This window comes from Mytilus californianus, unplaced genomic scaffold (genome assembly GCF_021869535.1).
Source record: "Mytilus californianus isolate M0D057914Y unplaced genomic scaffold, xbMytCali1.0.p SCAF_12, whole genome shotgun sequence".
NCBI classification, from domain to species: Eukaryota; Metazoa; Mollusca; class Bivalvia; order Mytilida; family Mytilidae; genus Mytilus; species Mytilus californianus.
Window position 1 is genome coordinate 24,839,489 of NW_026262604.1, and position 24,385 is coordinate 24,863,873.

General features: G+C 32.7%; 1 protein-coding gene across 3 annotated transcripts in view; it reads left to right on the top strand.

Moving 5' to 3' along the window:
• LOC127721570 (collagen alpha-1(I) chain-like) overlaps nt 1-16,239 on the top strand; it is a 71,802-nt gene extending 55,563 nt beyond the window's left edge. Inside the window, exons 35-41 of one of the 3 annotated variants that reach the window (XM_052228340.1) lie at nt 870-896; nt 1,419-1,454; nt 3,401-3,463; nt 3,936-3,953; nt 12,603-12,638; nt 13,776-14,000; nt 15,324-16,239. In XM_052228340.1, the coding sequence (XP_052084300.1) occupies nt 870-896; nt 1,419-1,454; nt 3,401-3,463; nt 3,936-3,953; nt 12,603-12,638; nt 13,776-14,000; nt 15,324-15,490 (572 nt within the window). In that variant the 3' untranslated portion in view covers nt 15,491-16,239. Of the gene's footprint in view, nt 1-869; nt 897-1,418; nt 1,455-3,400; nt 3,464-3,935; nt 3,954-7,707; nt 9,685-12,602; nt 12,639-13,775; nt 14,197-15,323 lie in introns of those variants that run through there. The other 2 variants (XM_052228339.1, XM_052228337.1) reach the window with 2 other exon arrangements.
• Nucleotides 16,240-24,385: the final 8,146 nt, after the last annotated feature.

A 24,385-nucleotide genomic window follows, 5' to 3' on the forward strand; every position in this document is an offset into this window, starting at 1 on the left:
GGTGGCACTTTCCCTTTTTATTTCACGATGAAAAGGATCCAGTTCCCTAAGAAATTAAAAAAAAATCATTTTCAAAAAATAAAATCACAAAAATACTGAACTCCGAGGAAAATTCAAAACGGAATGTCGCTAACCAAGTTACCTTAATTTCCCTTGACAGGGTTTCATAGTACATACGTTTTTGTGTACATAGTAATTGCATTGATGATGTACTCTAATCAAGGTATTAAGGAAAAAATGTAATATTCTTTATTTAAATAAAGGAAACTAAAATAAAAAAAATAAATAAAAGCAATTATCACAAATATTTTTTTCAAACCAAAGACTGTAATAGCAGAATTTATAGCCAGTGGTCATTTGTTTTAAAATATCTTGATTACGATGCAATGAAATTTTGGTCATTCATGAATAATTACTTAGTACATGGGAAAAGCTTGTACTATGAAACTAAGAAGGCAAATTCAAGTTATTCGATTGGACGAGCATTTATTAAGGTAATATATTCCAGGGGTAGAATGATAGTTTATAGCCTTAACATTTAATTGTTATCACCCTGATATCCATCAGGGTCTGGATGGGGTTTACAGAATAGAGAATAATGGATAAAATGTGCAGAATAAATGGCAAGAAAAATAAGTAATAAAAAATAACGGACAAAACATATAAGGAATACACAAACATGACATAAAAGTTAAATAATACAGATGTGAAGGACTCCCCCTCCCACCCTTTTCCCAGATCCTCACGCATGTCATACCTGACAATGAACGTTTCAAGAAAACCGATTAATCAATCAGTCGATGAACAGTTGAACAAAACCACATTGTAATTGTGAATATATATGAAAGCTTGGTTGATTTATCTTTCAGGTGACAAAGGGGATATGGGCTTACGAGGTACGTAAAAGAAGTTATTAGATAACAAGTATTTACATTCAAAGTCATGTAGACTTGACTTGGTTATTGATTATTTTTAATTTGAATAATTGTCCACCTTGTGTCGCACTTTACACAATAGTCCCTAAAAAGTACCAGGTCTGGTAACTTTGTTATATCAACAAAAATCATATCTATTCGTGTACGCAACGTGTGAAGGAATAATAAATATGCCACTTAGTGAAGAGAAAAACAAATCTAAACGAAAAAAAAATCAATTTGATTACAATGTCGATAACAAAGCAGCAGAATCATTAATAAAGGTTATGATAAACTTTTAGAAAAAAATATGCATGAACATTTAAAAAAAAAGAAATATGGCAAGAATAATTTAAATTTTTATATTGTATCTCGTTAACACACGTCGATTAGAGGTAAAGTAAATTAATTATGTTAACACGACATCCATCCATCCACTTTCTTTGAAACTTTCTGTTCATAGGAGATTTTTTCTAGTTTTCAATTTCTTTTGTTATATTTCAGGACCTCAAGGTTATGGAGGAAAGCCTGGACTAATGGGTAAATTATTTTATTCACTTCTTATAATAAAAATTGTAAAAGGTACGATGTACTGAACAATCCTGCTCTTGAGAACATCAATCTTCCAGCAAAGCTATCGACCCGGTAATTCTTATAACATGAAACAGTAACAATTTTACTGCACCATATACGCATTTTGACAATTAATGCCTTTACAGTGATACGCGAGGTCAACATAATATATATACATATAAACAATTCTCAAACCTATTAGAAACGTTGAAAAGTAGCCCAAAAGTATTGTCAAAACCGGAGAACACCCAAGGATGACTATGGAATAGAAATATTGTCACTTGGTTCTTGTTCCAATCGACAGTAAATCCCATGCCATAGTGGGGCGTCCGTTTTGCTGTGTGTGATGTAGAAGTTCGCAGCCACGTCTTGTCAGAATGGAAACGTTAAGGATGTTTGCTCCTCTTGTTTTTGATTTTTTTGCCAGATTTTTGGAATCTTCTCGTTTTATCCATGTATCACCATTAAAAAATTTTGCCCACTAACCCCTACTTTTCTTTTCATGATTTTAATACACATAGTTTGAAAAGCCATATTTGAAAATCTTATAAAATCCTTGTTATTTTTTCATCGTTTTTGAAAGAAAAAAGGTGCCAATGTTAAATGTATGAAAAATCTAGAGAGAATTATTTCCCGCCAAATTTTCAATGGCTTATATCTCAAAAACAAGCACACGGACCCTTCATTTTTTTATGCTTTTTTGGTTCCTTTATATATATACTATGAATTTAGAACAGTCTTTTTGAAAGCTTGTTATTTTAAAACAGAGTAGCAAACATCCTTAAATTCGATGCCTCTTGTAGAGAGATTGCCATGTCCTCAGCACGTTAAGAACCCTTTCAACAACTGTTTGAGTGGTTTGTAGGTGGCCAGCCAATACTTCCTTTCCAGTATACCCTCATTTTCTAGTGGTAGTCTTAATTTCCCCGACATTCATCCCGGACGCAGCCAACAAATTTATTATAAAAACTCATATTGGGTATATCTTGTAACACAATTAAGAGGTACAAACCGTGGCATTATAATTCCCTGTTTGAAACTTAATCATTTACTGCAGCTGTACTTTTTCAGTAAATTTGTTTATATCATACTCCTACATCTTTATTGTTTTCTTAACAATCATTTTAAGCTTTATGATATAGCAGACGTGTAACTTAGATTTATTTAATATGTTTAACCAAACAGCCAAATATTTATGTAACATGTTTATATCATATTCCGACTACTTTACTGTTTTCTGAACAATCAATTTAAGTTTAATATAATAACAGGCGTGTAGTTTCGTTTTACTTAATTTGTTTTGACAATTATTTAATATGTAACATCTAATTGATTCTCCTTCGCTTTTTCAATTTCCTAGAAAATTATTAAACATTAGGAGTGATTAAATCACGAATTAATCATATTTAACTCATTTATTCTATCATTCATAGTGCAATAGGTACACAAATGTCATATGTTTCACTTAGTACGATATGTTTGTGATTGCAGTAATCATAGGTATTGATACGCTGAGGTAATTTAAGTACAATATTTGACTTCTTAATCGTTTGGTCTAATGACGGTAAATACAGACTTACGTAACCTCGAGCACTACAAATCTGAAACTAGTATGATACATATATATATATTATACATTTGTAATAAATGTAAACAATAGAAATGCAGTATTATGTAGCCACATAGTAACGTTCATAAAATGGCTGAGAGCTCTAAATAATATATTGCAATTATTTATATTTATTTATGTATTTATTCATAAGTATGATGGAATAATAAAATATTTTGCAGATGAATGTTATTATATTTACGTAAATGTTTTGAATTTCTTTTTTTTTCTCTACATTTAAACAAGACGTACAATGTACTCAAAACTGAACATATGCATGCTAATGTTGATCATTCTCAAATAGGTCCTAAAGGTGCCTATGGGATGAGAGGACCAGGTGGCAGAATGGGACCAATAGGACCTCCAGGTAAGTTACAATAAACGGTGTTTTTTTTAAACGTGGAACAATCTCGTTTATGTTATTTATGTGACTGTAAGAAAACTCATCATAGTTACCAGACATATAATTGTATATGCCAGAAGCGCTGTTCGTCTAGATAAGACTCATCAGTGACGCTCGAATCAAACAATTTAAGGCCAAATACGAAGTTAAGAAGCATTGAGGACAGTTTAGGAAATATTTTTATAGGGTGGAAAGTCCTAAGTATTTGGAACAGTTTGTAAATTGTTAAATTATAAATATGACCATATCAATGATGATCATGTTATCACAGATGTGCTAGCTACTGGGCTGGCTCGGGGAGCTTTAAGCAAGCATAAATGATGCTGTAATAAGTAAATTCTCATCAATTCTACAGTATATAAATCATACATCTACGTTTACTTGTTTCAATAATTTTTTAACATTATGCTGAACAAATCATTTTCTTTCATTGTAGGAAGAATAGGTGCACCAGGTAAGGATTCGTTTATTTTTTATTGAAAAATGAAAGAGGAAGACACATGGCCATCATTGCAACACAGCAACTCATTTTAAGGTAGATTGGGTGTCATTTTCTGAACAAACCTTCTGGGCATGTTGCAAACAAACTTTTTTTTTAGCTCACCTGGCCTAAAAGGCCAAGAGAGCTTTTCTCATCACTTGGCGTCCGTCGTCCGTCGTCATCATCGTTAACTTTTACAAAAGTCTTCTCCTCTGAAAAAACTGGACTAAATTTAACCAAACTTGGACACAATCATCATCGGGGTATCTAGTTTAAAAATTTGTCCAATGACCCTGTACGCCAACCAAGATGGCCGCCATGGCTAAAAATAGAACATATGGGTAAAATGTAGATTTTGGCTAATATCTCTGAAACCAAAGCATTTAGAGCAAACCTGACTCGGATAAAATTGTTCATCAGTTCAAGATCTATCTGCCCTGAAATTTTCAGACAAATCAAACAACCCGTTGTGGGGTTGCCGCCCCTGAATTGGCAATTTTAAGAAAATTTTGCAGTTTTAGGCTATTATTTTCAATATTATTATAGATAGAGATAAACTATTAGCAATAATATACAGCAAAGTAAGATCTACAAATAAGTCCAATGACCAAAATGGTCAATTGCCCCCTTAAGGAGTTATTGCCCTTTATAGCCAATTTTAACAATTTTTTGTAAATTTTTGTAGTCTTTTACAAAAATCCTCTCCTCTGAAACTACTGAGACAAATTTAACCAAACTTAGCCACAATCATTATTATGGTATATTGTTTAAAAAATGTGTCCGATGACCTCGCCCACCAACCAACATGGCCGACATGGCTAAAAAAAGAACATACGGGTAAAATGCAGATTTTGGCTTATATCTCTGAAACTAAAGCATTTAGAGCAAATCTGACAGCCATTAAAATGTTCATCAGGTTAAGATCTATCTGCCCTGAAATTTTCAGACAAATCAGACAGCCCGTAGTTGGGTTGCTGCCCCTGAATTGGTTTTTTTAAGGAAACTTTGCAGTTTTTGGTTATTACCTTGAATATTATTATAGATAGAGATAAACTGTAAACAGCAATAATGTTCAGCAAAGTAAGATCTATAAATAAGTCCTAATGACCAAAATGGTCAATCCACCCCTTAGGGAGTTATTGCTCTTTATAGTCAATTTTTTGAAAATTTTTGTTATCTTTTACAAAAATCTTCTCCTCTAAAACTACTGAGACAAATTTGACCAAACTTGGCCACAATCATTATTAGGATATCTAGTTTAAAAAAATTTGTCCGATGACCCCGCCTACCAACCAACATGGCCGACATGGCTAAAAATAGAACATAGGGGTAAAATGCGAGTTTTGTTTATTTATTTTTGAACCGTTATAAATAGTGAAAATCTGAAAGGAGCAAAAATGTTCGGAATAATGAGCTCTACCAATTGTCCATTATACGTCAAAACTGTGAGACAAACTCTTATAGGAGTTATTGCCTATAAATGACAAATTTTACCATTTTTTTCATTTTTGCCTATTATCATGAAGACTATGATATTTAGAGAGAAATTGTTTTTCCGTAATGCCTTATATGATTTAAATCATAATAGATAAATAAACACTTTAAATCACAAAAATGATCAGCAAGGCAAGATCTATTAAAAAGTCAAATTTTGCCGATATAGTTAGTAGACTGTCACTCTTCATAGGAGTGATTGCCCTTAAATGAGGATTTTTTTTACCCTCTTTTGTGTTTTGAGCAAAACTAAAGAAGATAGAGAAAAACTAAACAAACTAAAAGATCAGCAATACAAGATCAACAAAATAGAGATTTTTGTCATGAAGTCTATTCTTGTCTACAATGTTGGAGAGTGTCCTTTGTTTGATATGCACATACAAAAAGGTGAGCGACACAGGCTCTTTAGAGTCTCTAATTACATATTTTACCAAGTATCATTTAATGTACAACAGTAACATCTAAAAATCATATTATCAAAAGTTTCCCCTATATAAATAAAGGCAACAGTAATATACCGCTGTTCAATAGTCATAAATCGATTAAGCGAAAACAAATCCGGGTCACAAACCAAAACCGAGGGAACACACATCAACTATAAGAGGAAAAAAAAACGGAACAACAGAAACACTGAACTGAAACAAAAACTAACGCTAATATACATAGAAACGGACTATTTGATAACAACTGCCATATTCCTGACTTGGTACAGGACATTTTAAGAAATAAATGGTGGGTTGAACCTGGTTTTATGGCTAGCCAATCCTCCCGCTTACATGGCAATGTTAAAAATACCGCTAAAATGACAACATTACGTGACAGGAATGCAGTACAAATAAACGCAATAACACTCAGGACATAGAAACACATAAATAAATAACAGAATAATAATATAAGCTAAATAAAACAATGTAATTTCATTAATTTCAACAGATTTTGATGAAAGAAAACAAGGTCCGTGACCCCAAGCTTTTATATTGAAATTTGAAAGTACATTGACTCAGAAGTCTTTTACAGATGTTTAAGAAAATCTGTCGAACATTTAGACACCCCTTCTACCTTAAAACAATTTTTTATTTTATTGATATTAAAAAATCCAAAAACTGAAAACAAAGATCTATGACAAACGCGAGTATGTCAGCGTCGCTTTTTTAAGTAGTAACAACCTATTTTTCCATGTAGACAGATGATAAGATGTGCGATTTTTCTAACCGCTACATAGTAGACACTTAGCTCGGAAACTACTCCAACAAGTATGAACGACTGTAATAACAACTTTACAAGTTCTTCGACCGCACACTTGAAATAATTGATCAAAATGTTGTCTCAATATTTCAACTAACAAGTGACCTTTCAAATCAATGATTACCACTACTTGTCCACAATGTCAATCATATACTGTTTCTGGTTTTGCCATATTCCTTGTTTGAACCCTTTCTAGTGGATGTGTGAAGGTTGATACATGCATTGTATCTGATCCAAAATCAACTCGTTCGCTCAACTGCACAATTTCCGATGCTGTATATGTCTGTTATGACTCTGAAAGTGTGAGATTTGATCATCGATTTCATTACTATGTTTACCTTTTTATTTCATAAACATATAAATCAATCATGGTTCTTCTTTTTAGATTTCATTATCATGCACCACAATGGTATCCGAAATTCTTTTTATTAATTCATTTAGGAAAAAATAAAATTTAAAAATGAAACTTCTAAATGATTCTATTTGCCTCTGTTTGATATTGAATGAGAGGTATTTTCAAGAAGAAGAAAAAGTTTCAAATTCAACATCAAGACTGAAATAACAAAGGTACAATTTCTAACTATTTGACGTATATAAAATTTCAAATTGATAACCATACTTAATTGTTTCAAAAGAAACTATGACTTGAACTTTTTCATCAAATGTCTTTCGCAATAAGTCTTCGAAAAGACCTTTATCAAAAAAAGGTTTGGTAAAAGATTTTGTTAAATGTAAATATTAGCAATATTAGCAAAAGTGTTTCCTCCAGTACTTTTACAAAAATATATTTTGGAGAACATCGTCAAAGACAGTTGAAATAGGGCATGCGCATTACCTGTAAATTTTATAACATTATTGTGCTTCATATCTCACAGAGTCTACACATTTGTGTTTTATCTTGTTTTAAGTGGTTTCGGGACAACCTTTATTTCTGTGGTCTTTTTGTTTATTCTGTAAGTTTTGCTGATCTGTGTCTTACTTCCGGCAGGTGCTTGCTGTGGAGTGGGAATGGAAAGCAACACACTACAGAATCAACAAACAGTCAATCAGAATATGAACCAAATGGCACGACCAGAAAACTACAACCAGATGCAACAACAGCCACCGACATCTAAACCTTCATCCATTTTGACGAACTTTAATTCATTGGCGAAAGTTTACTTTGACAACAATGGCGAAACATCTCCGAAAGACAATCATACAGAACTTACTTCTGCATATAGACCTTATTTACCTCCAGTGACAATTTCTCCTTTTACTTCTTACCAGAACACGAAACCGCCCGAAAGGAAAAACTTGAATTACGTTCGCTCCCCGTCTATTACAAATTTTGCAGGGCTTAATTCTGAAATAAAAAAGAAAAAGTACCAGTATGCAAATCTATATCGTAAATCAAAACCTAAAACACCTGCTTTACGTGAAAGATACACAGCACAAAACTCTCATGCTAAACACTGGAGCTCTTTCGTTCCCTATCGTGCAATGCCAAAATATACTAATCACGCATATCAAATGAAATGGGGTCCATACAGATTAACTCCTAAGACAACTTTAGTGGCTAATATAACAACTACAACACCCTCAGGAGCTGCTGAAGAAGCGGAAGTTGAAGCTTAAATTGCTGTTGAATGTTAAATATAATCTTGATCCGTAGCTAGCAATTTGAAAAATTCAAAAAGTAGGCTAGTGTGCTTCAACCCTTTCCCTTTTATCGCGCCAAGGATATATATGTCCTGTATATTCGGGTCGTGCTTAGGACATTTATGTCCATAGTTAAAAAATTGCAATGTACTTTCCCAACAAGCTCATTTTAAGGATTAGGGTTATTAGATCGATAGTCTAATGTTGGGCATTTGCGTTTAGGACTCCACTCTTAAACAAAGTATTGCAAAATCATATGACTATGGTATATATATATAAACAGGATTCTTCAATGTATTATGATTACTCTACAGGTTGTTGAGTGTAAAGATGGTGTGGTCAGAATCATTATCTGGCCCCTGCATTTGCAAACAAATTGATATTCTCTCAAAATAGTATTTATTGATAAAACAATAGGACGGAATTGACTTGACAATTTAGTACAGACATGTCAATTGTGGTGTTGGCAAAAAGACAAACATGCCTAAATAAGCCTTTAATCTTTTCCCATTATATTTTGTTTTACCTCAAAAGTGTAGTCAAAACCAGAAATGATCGTACAATGATGCGTTTAATTCCGCAGAATCCCCTGAATCGACATACAATTGATTATGATAATAGCATTGATATGTAAACCTTGCGTTTTTTTCTTTTATAAACTGGCAAGAACAAAGTTGGTAAACTGAAAGGACTATACATAGTCTTTTAATGGCTGACACATGTTCATGTGGTAGTCAAATACCATGAGAAATAATTGAAATTAGGAAAATGAAATTTCTACACTATCAAAAAAACTTAAATGAGAACGGTGACATTTTTAAGGATGACAACAAATGAATTTCAAAATTATTTAACAAAAAAGCTGAATGTTTCTCTATATGAAATTATGTTGAAAATTTTAACAAAAAGTTAGAGTTGCAATAAAAAATTACAAGTAGAAAAAAGTAGGGCAGTATTTCAATCAGTGGCGATCCTTACTTTAAACTAAAGTTGATAATATATGAGGGTGGATTCGGGGTCCTTTAATTCTGTTTTCTTTAATCTTTTAAGACACTTTTCTCTATTCTTTATAATTTTTGCTCATTATTCTCTATTCTTTATATCAGCTCCACTAACAAAATTATAGTAGTGTACTGTTTTGATTTTCTTTAAATGCTGACCATATATTAAGGAATTTTGTGTGCATAAAACATCAATGTTCAGCTACAATCATCATATCTACATATTCTGATATATTGTATGATGAAAAAAATATTTCGGGTTTTATTTATTGGGTTTTATATTCAAAATCGTATAAAAAGGGTGCTTTATGTATAACTACATTACTTAGCATAGAGTTTTGTTCTGTTTAATATTATACAAATGTACCTTTAATGTCTATTTCTTTTGTTTTTCTTAAGCCAGCATTTTGTTTTATACTTTCGTAATACTGTCTTACTCAAGAACAACTGCAATCAAACGCACTTCATCACGAATTCATTCACAGTAAATGTCAAGCATTATAAGGCCACCCTTAAAAATTTCTGTGTTTGATGTTGCCTTCCTACGCCTTGTAGGGTTGGATAGATAGTTAGGTATTTTTTTTTTGGCCAACATTTGTGTCATAAAATATTTCGGGTAGGCCGCTTTTTAGGTGGGTAGGTAAGAAACATCAAACAATTTATATATATATTATTTTTTTTGGCCTAAGTATACAATCCTGAAACTTCATACTTTGGACAAGATTATGAATAAAGGTGGATTGGTGACGTCAATGACACAGCAATCTGAAAACACAAAATAAAGAAAAATCAGAGGTCACTGTGTAGTCTTTAACAATAGATAAGTGTATACACAAGATGTCAAGCTCTTAATCGACAAGAACTGTAGTGAATAAATTAGAAGAGGCAGATAAACGTGCCGAAGAAGTGTACTTGAACACGAAATTTTTGAAAGTTTGATTAAATTCAAGATTATAACAGTGGATTTTGTCAAAATCACATTGATAACCCTGTGTATTTTTCAGTGTTCATGGCGTTTCAATATATATGTTTCCTTGTAGTTTAGTGCATATTGTTATGTTCGTTTTTTTCCATACACTTTGATTTCGGTTTTGTTGGTGTCGTCTTTTGCTAAAAAGAGGTTCTTTGAATGAAGTCGATCAAACTTATTATCGCTATTATTTCACACAATTTCAATTTAAAATAAAAAAGCTATTCTAGACTATCGTGAACAAGAGATAAGAAGCTTTAAAATTGTGTAGTAATAAAGAAAATAAACATAGTAAAGGGAGATAATAACTTTTAAAATCATGCGTTCAGTATATTTAATTTCAATTAAGAGGGTACCTAACACTTTGACTAAAATAGATTTGTCTCGTTTCATTTTCATATAATTTTAACAAAATATTTACTTTGACCTGTTGACAAAAATATAAAAATTTCCAGAAATTTAACCCATCAATTTACAAGAATAATTTCATTGGATATATAGCAGTTTGACAAACACTAATTTCCAGCATTGAGAAGCTTAATTTCTTTGTAATAAAAGAATGTGATTAAAACGTTCAGCTGATATTTAAATAGTTAACGCCCTAAGGTGTTTTATACCCCGTGAATTTCAATAAAGAGTCTATAAAATTATTTGTTAAAGAGTTCTACTATCGTATATTAGTTATCATATACTCTATAACTTATGCAATTTTTACTCGGATCAAAACGTCGATTGTAAAGATTAAAATTTTAGATATTTTCAATTTAAAGAGTTTTAATCAAAATATATGTTACGAAACCTCTTTCCTCAGTTTGTAATACTTACAGATGAGTGTAAAAACTCCGGAATTACCTTAATCAGGAATGCTCCAAGGCGAATATTTGAAAACCATTGATGTATAAAAACCGAAACAGTTAAAGATCTATATGACCAAAAAGGACCTAAACATATAAACCAAGTATATCTTTGTCTCTAGATATACTTTTTTTTAATAATTCATGATTTACATTTTTTTTTAAATTAACAATGTGAGTAAGGAAAATGTTTATAAAAGAGAGGTGAAAGACACCAAAGGGACATTTAAACTCATAAGTCGAAAATAAACTAAGGCCGTACCTTGACCTATAATGGTTTACTTTTATAAATTGTAACTCATAATCTTGTATCTTGTAATCATACCACATCTTCCTATATCTATATAACAACGTCATGGCAAGAAACGAAAAAATACCACAAGACAGTATAAAATACTAAAGACTGAGCAGAACGAACCCCACCACAAACGAGGGGTGATCAAAGATTCAAGGATTAGCAGATCCTGCTTCACATGTGGCTCCCGTCGTGTTGCTAATAAGTACAAACTCGATGATTTTATACAAATATAACTAGACGCTCTAAAGATCCAGTGTCGCTCACCTGTGTCGCTCACCTGTATCATCAAAAATAGGCAATAAATCTACAAAGGGTTAACTGATAATTTCAGTAATGTTGACATTTTTGTAGATCTTGTCTTGCTGGTAATTTTTGCTATATAAAGTTTCTATTTATCAATTATAGTTTTGAAATTAAAAGGCAAAAATGGCCAAAAATCGTTATTAAATGGAAATTACTTCAATGAAGAGTCAACTGACGATTTTGGTCATGGGGGACTGATTTGTATATCTTGACTTAGTGATCATTTTTGCTAATTAAAAGTTTCTTGCTATCTATTGTAGTTGTTAAGATATAAGAGAAAAACGCAAAAAGGGTGAAAATCGTCATTAAAGAGTAATAACTTCAATAAGGAGTCGTCTGTTGACTTCTTTGTAGATCCTGTCTTGCTTATCATTTTTCCGAAACAAACTTCTCTGTAGCTTTTATAGTTTTCAAAATAATAGGCAAAAATTAAAAAAAAATAAAAAATTGACATTTAAGGGCTATAACTCCAATAAGAAGTCGTCTGAAAGTTTTGACATAAATGGACAGCAGGTAGCCAAATAGACAAAACTTGCATGTTACCCCCATGTTCTATTTTTAGCCATGTCGGCATCTTGGTGACAGGCGGGATCATCGGACATATTTAATAAACTAGATTCCCCAATAATGATTGTGGCCAAGTTTGGTTAAATTTAGCTAAGTAGTTTCAGATGAGAAGATTTTTGTAGAAACTTAACGGACGACGACGACGGACGATGGACTTCAACTGATGAGAAAAGCTCACTTGGCCTTTTGGCCAGGTGAGCTAGAAAGGAATTTTTTGTAAATGCTTGAGCTTTTATTTTATTATTATAGGGCCTCCAGGTCGCCAAGGACTTGATGGAGATCTTGGTAAGAGTATTATTACTTTTGTCAAAAAATATCTTTATATACTGTTAATCAGCTTACATTCGCAAACGATTTATTTTGCGCATTTCGCGATAAGAAAAAAATAAATAGTCACGAATATGTCAAACTTGGAGCAATTTTTTCTAATATGAATTCACAAACAAAGTTAGAAATCGCGAATATGAATCGCCGTGAAATCGGCTGAAAACGGCTAAACGCGAGACAAAAGTACATGTATTTCAGCATATTATTATACTTTATGTGTGATTGTTGACACGTACTGCATAATGGCTTTTTCAAAAATGTTTCATTACTGATGTAAACCAATCATATAATCAGAGACAGCAACATGAATCCGCCTCGGTGGTCCCGTGGTAGCATTCTAGTTAGCGAGGTCATGGGTTTGACATATGTATTTGCTACTTCTCCACATGCCACGCCACATTCAAGAGTAAGAACAAAGACGAGTCGGCTCGGAGTCAGAATAATGTGTCCGAGTAGGTGCACTACTACTTTATGAGCTAGCACATTAAAACTCCGGCTCAGCCTGTCGGTCTAGTACAATGAAGGGTTCAATTGCATATTGCAATCGCATATTCACATTTAATATTACATTAAATGTGCCACTAGACTTTAAACATCCATCATTTCTTCATCATTAACAATAGGGAGGCAAGTAATAACAATAGTATAGAGTTATTGCATAAATTTGGAAGAATATTGTCATACGAAGAATTTTATATTGCATGAGTTGCGAGTGGAATATATATCAGACGAGGGATTTATTCACAAATATCCCTTTCATTGCAAAAAAAAAGCTTGAATATTTTTGTCACTGATGACATCACTAATTTGAAGCTGTGTTTGCAGTACTTTGCACTGGAGCAATGCAATATATTATTGATTTCATTTTTACACATTAATTTTTAGTTACGTTCTTTACGTAATATATCATTGCTATACAATAATTATAATTATATTGATAGTATTAATTGTTTAAGTAGTAGTAGTTAAACTAGTCAATGTATTACATGTAGACTAGTAGACTATAATCTATATTATTCTTTTAAAAACATGAGGTACTGTATTCATTGTGACTAGAAAAATAACTTATATTATTTTGAAAAATTATTCAAACAGGTATGCCAGGAACTGTTGGACGCCCAGGTTCTCCAGGTATTCCAGGAAAACAAGGAGCACCTGGTGACTGTAACTGCGGTGTCGGACCAATGCTACGTGGACCCCAGCTTGGACCAATGAGACCACCAATGGGACCACCACCAATCGGTGCCTACAGAAATCGTCCACCATATATGCCACCTCCAAAGACACCACATCCTGGTTCTCGTGGAGTTCCCCCACCAGGTGCGCGAACATATAGACCAATTCCTCCGTGGGTCCCTTATCGACCACCAAGGGCAAAAACACCACTTCCAATAGGGAAAAGGCCCCCACCTGCTCCAACACAACGTCCTCCTCAAGGTGCCCATTCGACAGCAACACAAGTACCACCAACATTTCAAAGACGTCGATTAGCAGATATCGATTAATTTGATTTTAGGTAGTTATATGTACAAATGTATGTGTAAATTAAAGTGAACCATGGAGGTTCCCTTCAAACCATATTGTCTGGACAATGGGTACCTTGGACGTAGTATGGAGGTTTGACCTTAATGTTTAGAAATATTTATTCAGTTTGAAGGGGACCTCGTGGTTTATCAACACATTCTAACTCAATAATTTCTATATATTTTATTTTCCTTATTTAAAAATTAGTCTCCACGTAGATATTTATAGATTATCGATGGTTTTTCAAACGAGAGGGTGTTTCTCAGTAACAATCTCATCGAAGGGCGACAGCCCTGATATGAAATGTGGCCGAGAAACATCCTCGAGTTTGAAAGACCATTGATAATCTGTTTATCGCTATTTTGCCTATGACGTCGTTAATTTTTACATTGGCAACGGCACGTGCGCTCTTAGTTTCTGACGATAATTTTCTATCTCAAGCGAGTAGCATGATATAAAAAATTATCACAAAAAAAGATTAAAGGAAAAATACATAAAATAGCGATAATTCAATATACATATAGAATTCAAGATAAGTACACGAAAAAGCGAAGAAAATAAGAAAAAAAGGCAAATAAATCAACACGAGATAAAGTCGAATAATGACAATGAAGTGACATAACTATATATTGCCAGTTGTTTGCACTTAAAAAAAACATACAAAAAGCATGAGTAGCTATTAGTATCTTTGAATATTTGACAGATGCCGTCTTTTATCGGGCAATGTTAAGATCGATAACTCTAAGAGTTGTTCGCATCATGTATTAAATATACACGGTCATCACGTGACATCGTAAAACCAATTGATGTATTCTCGGGGCAAAGGGAGACAATTCATGTTGTAAAATGTAAACTTTGTACGTTAAAAACTGTTTATCACCATTATTGAGTGTACATGTATCTAATTCTCATCATTAAGTATAGATTTCAATAATTTAGGAGTTTTTTGTGTCTTTTTATGCAATTTGGCCTCATGTTATGGTAAAGCAAGATAACTGCAGGATTTCAAATTCAATTTAATGACATCTAGGAAAAAATAGAGTTGTGTCCCTTATTTGTTGTCTTATCAATCTCCAAATTCAACCTTTTTTTTAATTTTCATTTCTCTTAATTTTGCAGGTTACCCATGGTCACCAAATTACAACAGAAACCCCTATCAACAATATTCCCCGTTTTCGCATTCATCATCGCTCATTGGTGGAACTGGTCCAAGCGCAAAAACTAATCCAAATGGTTCATGGCGCAAAAAGCCGATTAATGCCGAAAATGAGGCACCGGAAGTTTAGTAATTACGATTTAGGTTTTCATGTACATTTCATTATTATGATACGAGGTTGCTGTCACATGTTTTCAATGTTTTGTTCTGCATAGAGTCGTTTTTATTCACTCACGCAAATAGATCACATATTACTTCCGTTGTAGTGTGTGTTGGTTTTTTCTAATATAGTGGTGTTTTGTTTTTATTCTGTGTGAAACAGTTTGTTGTGCGTTAATTTTCATGTCTTATCATTAAGATTTATTTTACGTGTATGTGTTTTAATTACATTTAAATTTTTGTTAGGCTTAAACATTTTGATACCAGTAGTTATTTTTCACTAAAAATTGGTTAAAACGCAAATATATCACTTTCGACTTATCATGCTTTTCGTGGCCAGAAGCCAATTTTGTCTTATACTGAACCAGTCTATGAATATTGTAAAACTGGGAAGTGATTGGTGTTAAAAGTGTATAATATCAGAATCAAATCAGTAATTGGCAAATGGACTATTAAAGTGAAGAACAAACGAACACAACTATTTAGCAAAATTGAATGGCACATGGAATACACATTTACACATAACATGCTCTTTTAACTGTAACAGAAACATTGATATCGCTTGCTTAAAGTTTTCCAACAAATACCTTTGTATAACTATTACTGTAAATGTTTCACATTTATTGTTTAGCTATACTGTAGAATATTTCATTTTTACATTGACATTTGTGTATGATATTATTTATTACTAGTGTTCTCTGCAATAAAGATGTTATTTCTTCAAAAAAAATATTTCTTCAATACTCGTAATACGAGTAGTTAAATGTAAAAAAGATAGGTGGTATGATTACAAATGAGATAACTATCAACAAGCGTCCAAATGACGTTGATGTCAGCAACAGTTTACTCTTAATAGATCACCGTACTTTACTGTCTTCAACAATGAGCTAAATCCATAAACAATTCAAACTAGAAAATCAACGCTCTGATTTATGACAAAACAATAACCGAAAAAATAAATGGGACGGACAGCTACAAACGACAACCTTTGAATAACAGGATCTTGACTTGTAACCGGCACATGAAAAATGTGGCGCTGTTTAACAAAAAAGTCATGTTTTAGGGGCCAGCTGAAGCCCGCCTCCGGGTGTGGGATTTTCTCGCTGTGTTGAAGGCCCATTGGTGGCCTTGGGTTGTTTTCTGCTCTTTGATCTGGTTTTTGTCTGTTTGATACATTTCCCGTTTCCATTCTCAATTTTATTGTAGGCGCCAAACTCGACCATAACCTGGGACAGTATTGTAAGAACACAATATAAGAAATAAACTAAAACTCTATATGATTTCTATGTTGATTGAAATAAGAAGATGAGGTATGAGTGCCAATGAGACAACTCTCCATCCAAGTCTCAATGTGTAAAAAAGTGAACAATTATAGGTCAAAGTACAGCCTTCAACTTGCAGTCTTGGCTCACAACAAACAGCAAGCTATAAAGGGCCCCAAAATGACTATTGTAAAACAATTCAAATAGGAAAACCAACGGTCTAATCTATATAAAAAAAACGAGAAACGAGAAACACCTATGAACCACACCAACAAACAACAACCACTGAACATCAGGCTCCTGACTTAGGACAGGTGCATAAAAATGCAGCGGGTTTAAACGTTTTAACAGTAGTGTAATATTAAACATAAAAAGACACACTATAAAATATCAATTGAAATGGCTTAACTCGATTGTCTTTATTTAGAAAGGAAGCAAAAAGAACACAAGAGAGGGTTGAATAAAAGATACAAATTAATAGCATTCGTAACTGAACAAAGATACTGCCTCTCTTGTGACAAATTATTACGATTTGAATTATTCATAAGTTATAATGACATGTTCATGACGTTGAGTATTATACAGGACTTGTGTTTAAAATGAGGAACACGATGGGTTCCATTAGTGAATCTAGAACTGATTAAACTTCTAGTGCATCTAAGAGGGTTTAATAGAGTTTACAGAATAGAGAATAATGGGCAAAATGTGCAGAATGAAAGGCAAAAAAAAAAAGAATAGAGAAAAATAGGGCAAAAAATTAAAAAATAGAGAATGATAAGGTGCTAAAATATAATGAATAAAGAAAAATGGGCAAAAAATATAAAGAAAAGAGAAAAATGACGTAGACAATTAAAGAATACAGAAATGAAGGACATTGATAGTAAAATGCAGGTGTACATGTAGGCGTCTATCTATTGTCCTAGTACTATTACATGTAAGACGGCCAATAGACATATTACTATTTATCGAATAGTGATTGTATATATTTCAGTTTTACTTATCACTCGGCCTAGTTAGTAGATAGAACAATGAAGGATCGCAAGGAAGATTCGTCCTCCTCAAATAAATGTGTAAATATATGTACATTTTTCACATTTGTTGTCATTTTAACGACATTTGGGACATTCTCGATTCTTCAGTGGAAGGAAATAATCAAACTAAATGAAAGAATTACCAGGCTTGAGTTTGGTAGACTTGTTAATGTCCAAAAAAGGAACCAGGTTAGTGTATAGTATCAATATAGAAAAAAAACGGAAGGAATAGAATCCTATTCAAAGAAAGCTTAATTATTATTGTCACGTTAACCTATTATGTCTGTTTGTGTTGCCCAACTATTTTTGTCAATATAACGGAACTATAAACAACTGTCCTACAAGTGGGAGTTTTAGCTAGCTATAAAACCGGGGTTTCCATTCGTTCCGTTGGTTGATGTAGTCTAACGTTTGATTTTGTCAGCTTTTACGGACTTCACCCTTTTTTAGAAGGACAAAATTATCTGAAAACAATACCCAGTAAATGTTACATTTTGATATAGTATAATTGTCAGAATGCTGCAAGTTTAACATGAATTCCTCTTTTGTATCGTATATATTTTGAAAAATTCGTCCGACTGCCAAAATCTTTTCGAGTGGTTTTAGATTTATTATATGCAGAAAGGGAAAACATACAAACATATTTTATTATCTATTCTTTTTACACAAGACAAGACAAGACAAGACAATACTGTATTTATGTCTCCCCTCCTAAATGTTTAAAAAGTAAAATAACAAAAATACCGAATTCCAAGAAAATTTAAAACGCAAAGTCCCTTATCAAATGGCAAAATCAAAAGCTCAAACATATCAAACCAATTGAAAACAGCTGTCATATTTCTGACTTGGTACAGGCGTTTTCCTATGTAGAAAAGGGTAGATTAAACCCGGTTTTATAGCTAGCTAAACCTCTCACTTGTATAACAGTCGCATAGATTTCCATTATATTGACAACAATGTATAAAACATACAAATAGTTAATAAAGCATATTCATAAAACATTCAAGAGCCATAAAAAGAGTTATGAAAGACTATCTAAAATGTATATATACATTACATAAATTAGCAATATAAAATATATCTTCTTTACAATAAAATGTCATTGTAGATTTGGCAATATCAAAGTACATATTTTCATTTGTGAATAAAATATAATTTTATCGTCATCAGACAAATGCATAAGATCAACATTACATAGAATTTCTTGATAAAAACAAATAACAAAGCAAATCTTCGTACACTGGACAATTCATTAAGACATGTTTTTCACTTTCAATATCACAAGCAGTTACGCTCTCTGTCTCTCTTTGACTTTAACTGCAAATACTTTCAAAAGAGGCAGATTCCAAAATATTATGCGGATCACTTTTTGGTTTGGGAATATTAATTTAGCCTTAATATTCGCAGTCACTTTCAATTCTGCAAGAAATGCGAAAGATACCAAAGGGATTCTCAAACTAATATGTCGATAAAAACTTACAATGCCAAAGCAATAAAATGAAAAAACGACGAAAAGATTAAGAATTGAAAACCTGCATATGTTAGTCAATTTCTGTGGAAGTTGCAAAATTAAATATTATAGAGTTCATTTTTTTTAAGAAAAGAAATAGAAATTTCTTTAATTTGGAATTGATGTGTTTTATAACAAAATATTTCTCTGTCTTTTTCTCTCCGAACTTTAATGCAAAATGTACGGTTCAAAGTCATTTAAATGCATAAAAAAGGAGGCTACGATTTAAAAAAATCTATAAAATGTATACCAATAGCAAATATAATAGATATAAGAAGATGTGGTATGAGTGCCAATGAGACAACTCTCCATCCAAGTCACAATTTGTAAAAGTAAACCATTATAGGTCAAAGTACGGCCTTCAACACGGAGCCTTGGCTCACACAGAACAGCAAGCTATAGAGGGCCCCAAAAATGACTAGTTTAAAACCATTCAAACAGGAAAACCAACGATCTAATCTATATAAAAAACGAGAAACGAGAAACACTTATGAACCCCATCAGCAAACGACAACTACTGAACATCAGGTTCCTGACTTAGGACAGGTGCAAACAAATGCAGATAATGTTTACAATAAGGGACAAACATTTGATCACATCTTTAAAAAAGATAACGGAACTACTGTTCTAAACATCCGGTTTGTATCTCACACCAAGTGCCCTAAATGTAGATGTCTGGCTTATAAATGAATGTATATTCGTAACAAGTGTGTGTGTAATATGTAATAGTAAAATGTCACGACTTTACTTGTCTGTCTTTTATCAACCAACTTTAAGTTAAGTGCGTTTGTTCTGATAACCTTAGGATTAAGGTCAATAGAACGACATTAAATAAGCCAAGTTTCGGTACTTATTAATCCCTCGGATTTCAAATGTTTGGCTTTGAGCGTTCCTGATGAACATGTGAAGGTAAATCCAGAAAAGCGCTTCGGACGCATGAAATTATTAAACGTGTTGTTTTCAATTTTTCACTATCAAATTTGAACAAATCCTGAGGGTGTGGATGGAGGTTCTTCATCTCTGTATTCCTTAACTTTTTAAACCATGTTTCTCTATTCTTAATTTATGTTTACCCTTTTATTATATTCTTGATAATTAAACACCCATTTATTCTGTATTTTTATTTTTTTGGTCCTTTTTTTCTCGATTCTTTATTCGCTGTGTCTAACTACCCCGATAAAAATGTTTGGACTCGATAGTATCTAATGTCCGGCACGATGACGGACAATCAATTGACAGAGAAAAGGTAGAATTTCTGTTTATTTATTTGTTTTTTAATGACATTGAAGAATAAACATACACATATAACTATGTTCGATTGTGTGATGTAATATTTTCTACAACCGTTCTAGATTAATGGAGAAATAAGTAAAAAGGCACATGCAAATGGTGAATTGAGCGAACCTTGCTACGAATTTGTTTAATTTCTTTTGAAATTGTGCACTTTGTACGGAAATAAAAGTACGGAAAGAAAGATATTAACACAGAGATTGCATGGCTAGTCACCATGAGCACCTCAATATTTGCATTTCTGTGCATGGAACGAAAGAAATGGGTCATGTCAAAATGGAACTAAATTTAAATGGAAATAAATACTTTATAGCATGTACTTACATTAATTCATTATGATATAAAAAAGAAGATGTGATGTGATTGCCAATGAGACAGCTCTTCACAAGAGACCAAATGACACAGAAATTAACAACTATAGGTCACTGTACGGCCTTCAACAATGAGCAAAGACCACACTTCATACTCAGCTATAAAAGGCCCCGAATTGACATTTGTAAAACAATTCAAACTAGGAAACTAACGGCCTAAATTATGTACAAAAAAAAGAACGAAATACAAATATGTAACACAGCAACAAACGACAACCACTGAATTACAGGCTCCTGACTTAGGACAGGTACATATATTCGGAATATAGCGCGGGGTTAAACAAGTTAGCGGGATCCCAACCCTCCCCCTTACCTGGGAAATTGGTGTAACAGTACAACATAAGAACGAACTATAAAAATCAGTTGAAAAAGGATTAACTCATCAGATGGATACAAATAGAAATACATCTCACAAATGTTTGTTTATTTTCTATACTACTGTAATGATGTAAAAATAAGAAGATGTGGAATGATTGTGTTACCATATCAATTAATCAAAAGAGTAAGGATAGTATGCTTTACTATACTATATGCTATGTTTACAATATATTTACTCATTCGTTCATCCATTGACGGACAGTGAGAGAAAAAGCTCCGTTTTGAAGGCCGTACTTTGACATTTTTATTTATTTTGATTTAAATTTAGTTCGAAGATAAGTTCAATAAGGTATACGTATAGCATTCAATGGTTTACTTTTACAAATTGTGACTTGGGTGGAGAGTTGTTTCATATGCACTCATACCACATCTTCTTATATCTATTAGAACGTTTTGGATATCTCAAATCAAAATGGTTTCCTTTCGAACGTGTATTTTATGTCCGCTTCAAAATACACAAGTTCTAAACTTCCCTATTAGAAACGAAATAATGACATCATGCTATGTTCTAAGCTCATTTTAACATAGGTAGGTAGGCATTATATTTGTCAATATATTTTACCTTGCTAACGCTTGGTTTAAAAATTTTAAAAAATATAACGCCTACCTATGTTAAAATGAGCATTGAGCATGGCATGAACGAATTATTTCTTTTTATAAAAAAAAGTTGGTTTGCAACATTATAACGTCCAATATCTTCGTCTTCGTCTTCGTCTTCGTCTTCGTCTTCGTAGACCAAGTGGCAATTTAGCCCGTGAAAAATAACAATAAGACAGCGTTCCATCAGAGACCAAATGACGTAAAAGTTATTAAATATAGAACTCCGTATGGCATCCAACAATGAGAAACACCCATACGGCATAGCAAGTTAAAAAATGCCCCGAAATGAAAACTTTAAAAAAAAACTAATGTAAAAACTAACGACCTGATTTATGTATAAAATAAAAAACGAAAAACAAATACATATATGACATACAGCAACAAAAAACAACCACCGATTTACAGGCTTCTGGATTTGGTACTGGCACATACAGAATGGCGGGGTTGAACGTGTAAGTGCCCCCTCCCCCCCCCCCCAAAAAAAAACAAACAAGAAAAAAACTGGTATGAACAGCACAACATATGAAAAAATATTCAGTGAGTTGAAAAAGGCTTAGCTCATTTGATTACACATCTTCGCTAGCCAAGGGTTACGATCCACTTCCGGATCGTAACCCTTGGCTAGCGAAGATGTTGATTACAGAGCCCCTATAGTAAATATGCGATTTACGGCTGTCTCTGTTTTTTCGTCTTTTATTAAATTTTATGATGGTATATGATATAGTTACATTATATCAGTGGCGGATCCAGAGGGTAGAGGGAGTACGCCGACCCCCCCTTTTTTTTTGGCTAGAAATAATTATTTTATCATGTTTTTTAAGATTTATAAGATTTTTTTTTAGTATAAAATCGTTAAAAAAAGTTCCCCTTGCTACGCTCGGCGGTATAAAATCCGTTTATGAATACGCCCCTTTTAAAAATCATGTAAGGCCTCGGTCCGCCCTTGTATATTGTCAACTTTAAACTTGACCAACGTGCTTAAATTGGAGAACATTTGTCAATGAACGATAATCATTATACAATGAAGAGATAAACCTATATATAATAGTTGTACTATATAGGGCAGTTGTTAACAACTTGATACTAGTGCATTAAAGAATTTGTTAATGTTAAAAAAAGAAGAAGAAAAAAAAGAAAGAGATAAAACAACGTTTATTTATAAAATTACTAATCAAATAATCATCATTGTAATTTCCGTATGGCTTAAGACTATTATACCATGGAAGTATTATGTCAATATAATACTTCCATGATTATACTAACTTATACTTAGTATTATTGTAACAAAGAGGGGTAAACAGATTTTTAACGCACTATTATTGTGATCCTTTGCGCCGCATGGAAATTCCTTTTCTTGCATGGGCGATTCTGCATGCATATACATTTTTCTTATTCTCTTGCTTTATAATGAACGTTTAGTTTCAGAATATTTATTTTCAAACGATCATAGTCTCTCCCTTTAGGTAGAGCGGAACATTAAGAAAACCATCTTGTTGTCCCAGAAAATCACATATCAAATGTGCGTCCTTAAATTTTCAAGGCCGTACACTTTTTTAAGTTTGAACATTTAAATTTACATACAAGTAGTTGATATAAAAAAATCTAATTGCGTTACAAAACCTTCATTTCTTTTTAATTTTTCCTTTTTTTTTTATACAAAACAAAATTGAAATTTGCTTTGTTCTAATATAGCAGGAATTCAAGTGTTTACGGATTCAAAAAGGTTATAAGTTATCCTCTGAAAGAAAATTTTTTCAAGGATCCCTCAAACTGCTGTTGAACGCCATATTTCAATTTTCGTCATGCGATTATGCATTATTATCTATGACAAAACCGGGTCTGCTTTGTGAAATTTAAGGACAAACCCGGGTCGTACACATTGACAAAACCGGGTGCTTCAATTTTGACATGACCCACTTTTTTCATTCCATGCACAGACATGCAAATATTGAGGTGTTCATAGTGACAAGTCTTGAAATCACCGAGTTAATATCTTTCTTTCCGTACCTTTCTTTCCGTACAATGTGCTCAATTTAAAGTGAAATTAAACGAATTCGAGGCAGGGTTCACTCAATTCACGATTTTGATGTGCCTTTTTACTTATTTCTCCATAAATCTAGAACGGTGGTAGAAAATATTACATCACACTATCGAAAATAGTTATTTGTGTATGTATATTCTTCAATATCATTAAAAAACAAATAAATAAACAGAATTTCTACCTTTCTCTGTCTGTTGATTGTCCGTCACCGTACCGGACATTAGATACTATTGAGTCCAAACATTTTTCGCCGGGGTAGTTTAGACACAGTGTTATTATTTTGACCCTTTGTGCTCATTATTTACTATTCTTTAAACCCTATCCAGACCATCACTCATGTGATAGAAATCTCGACCAGTAAACCAAAAAAAATAAAGAAAAAA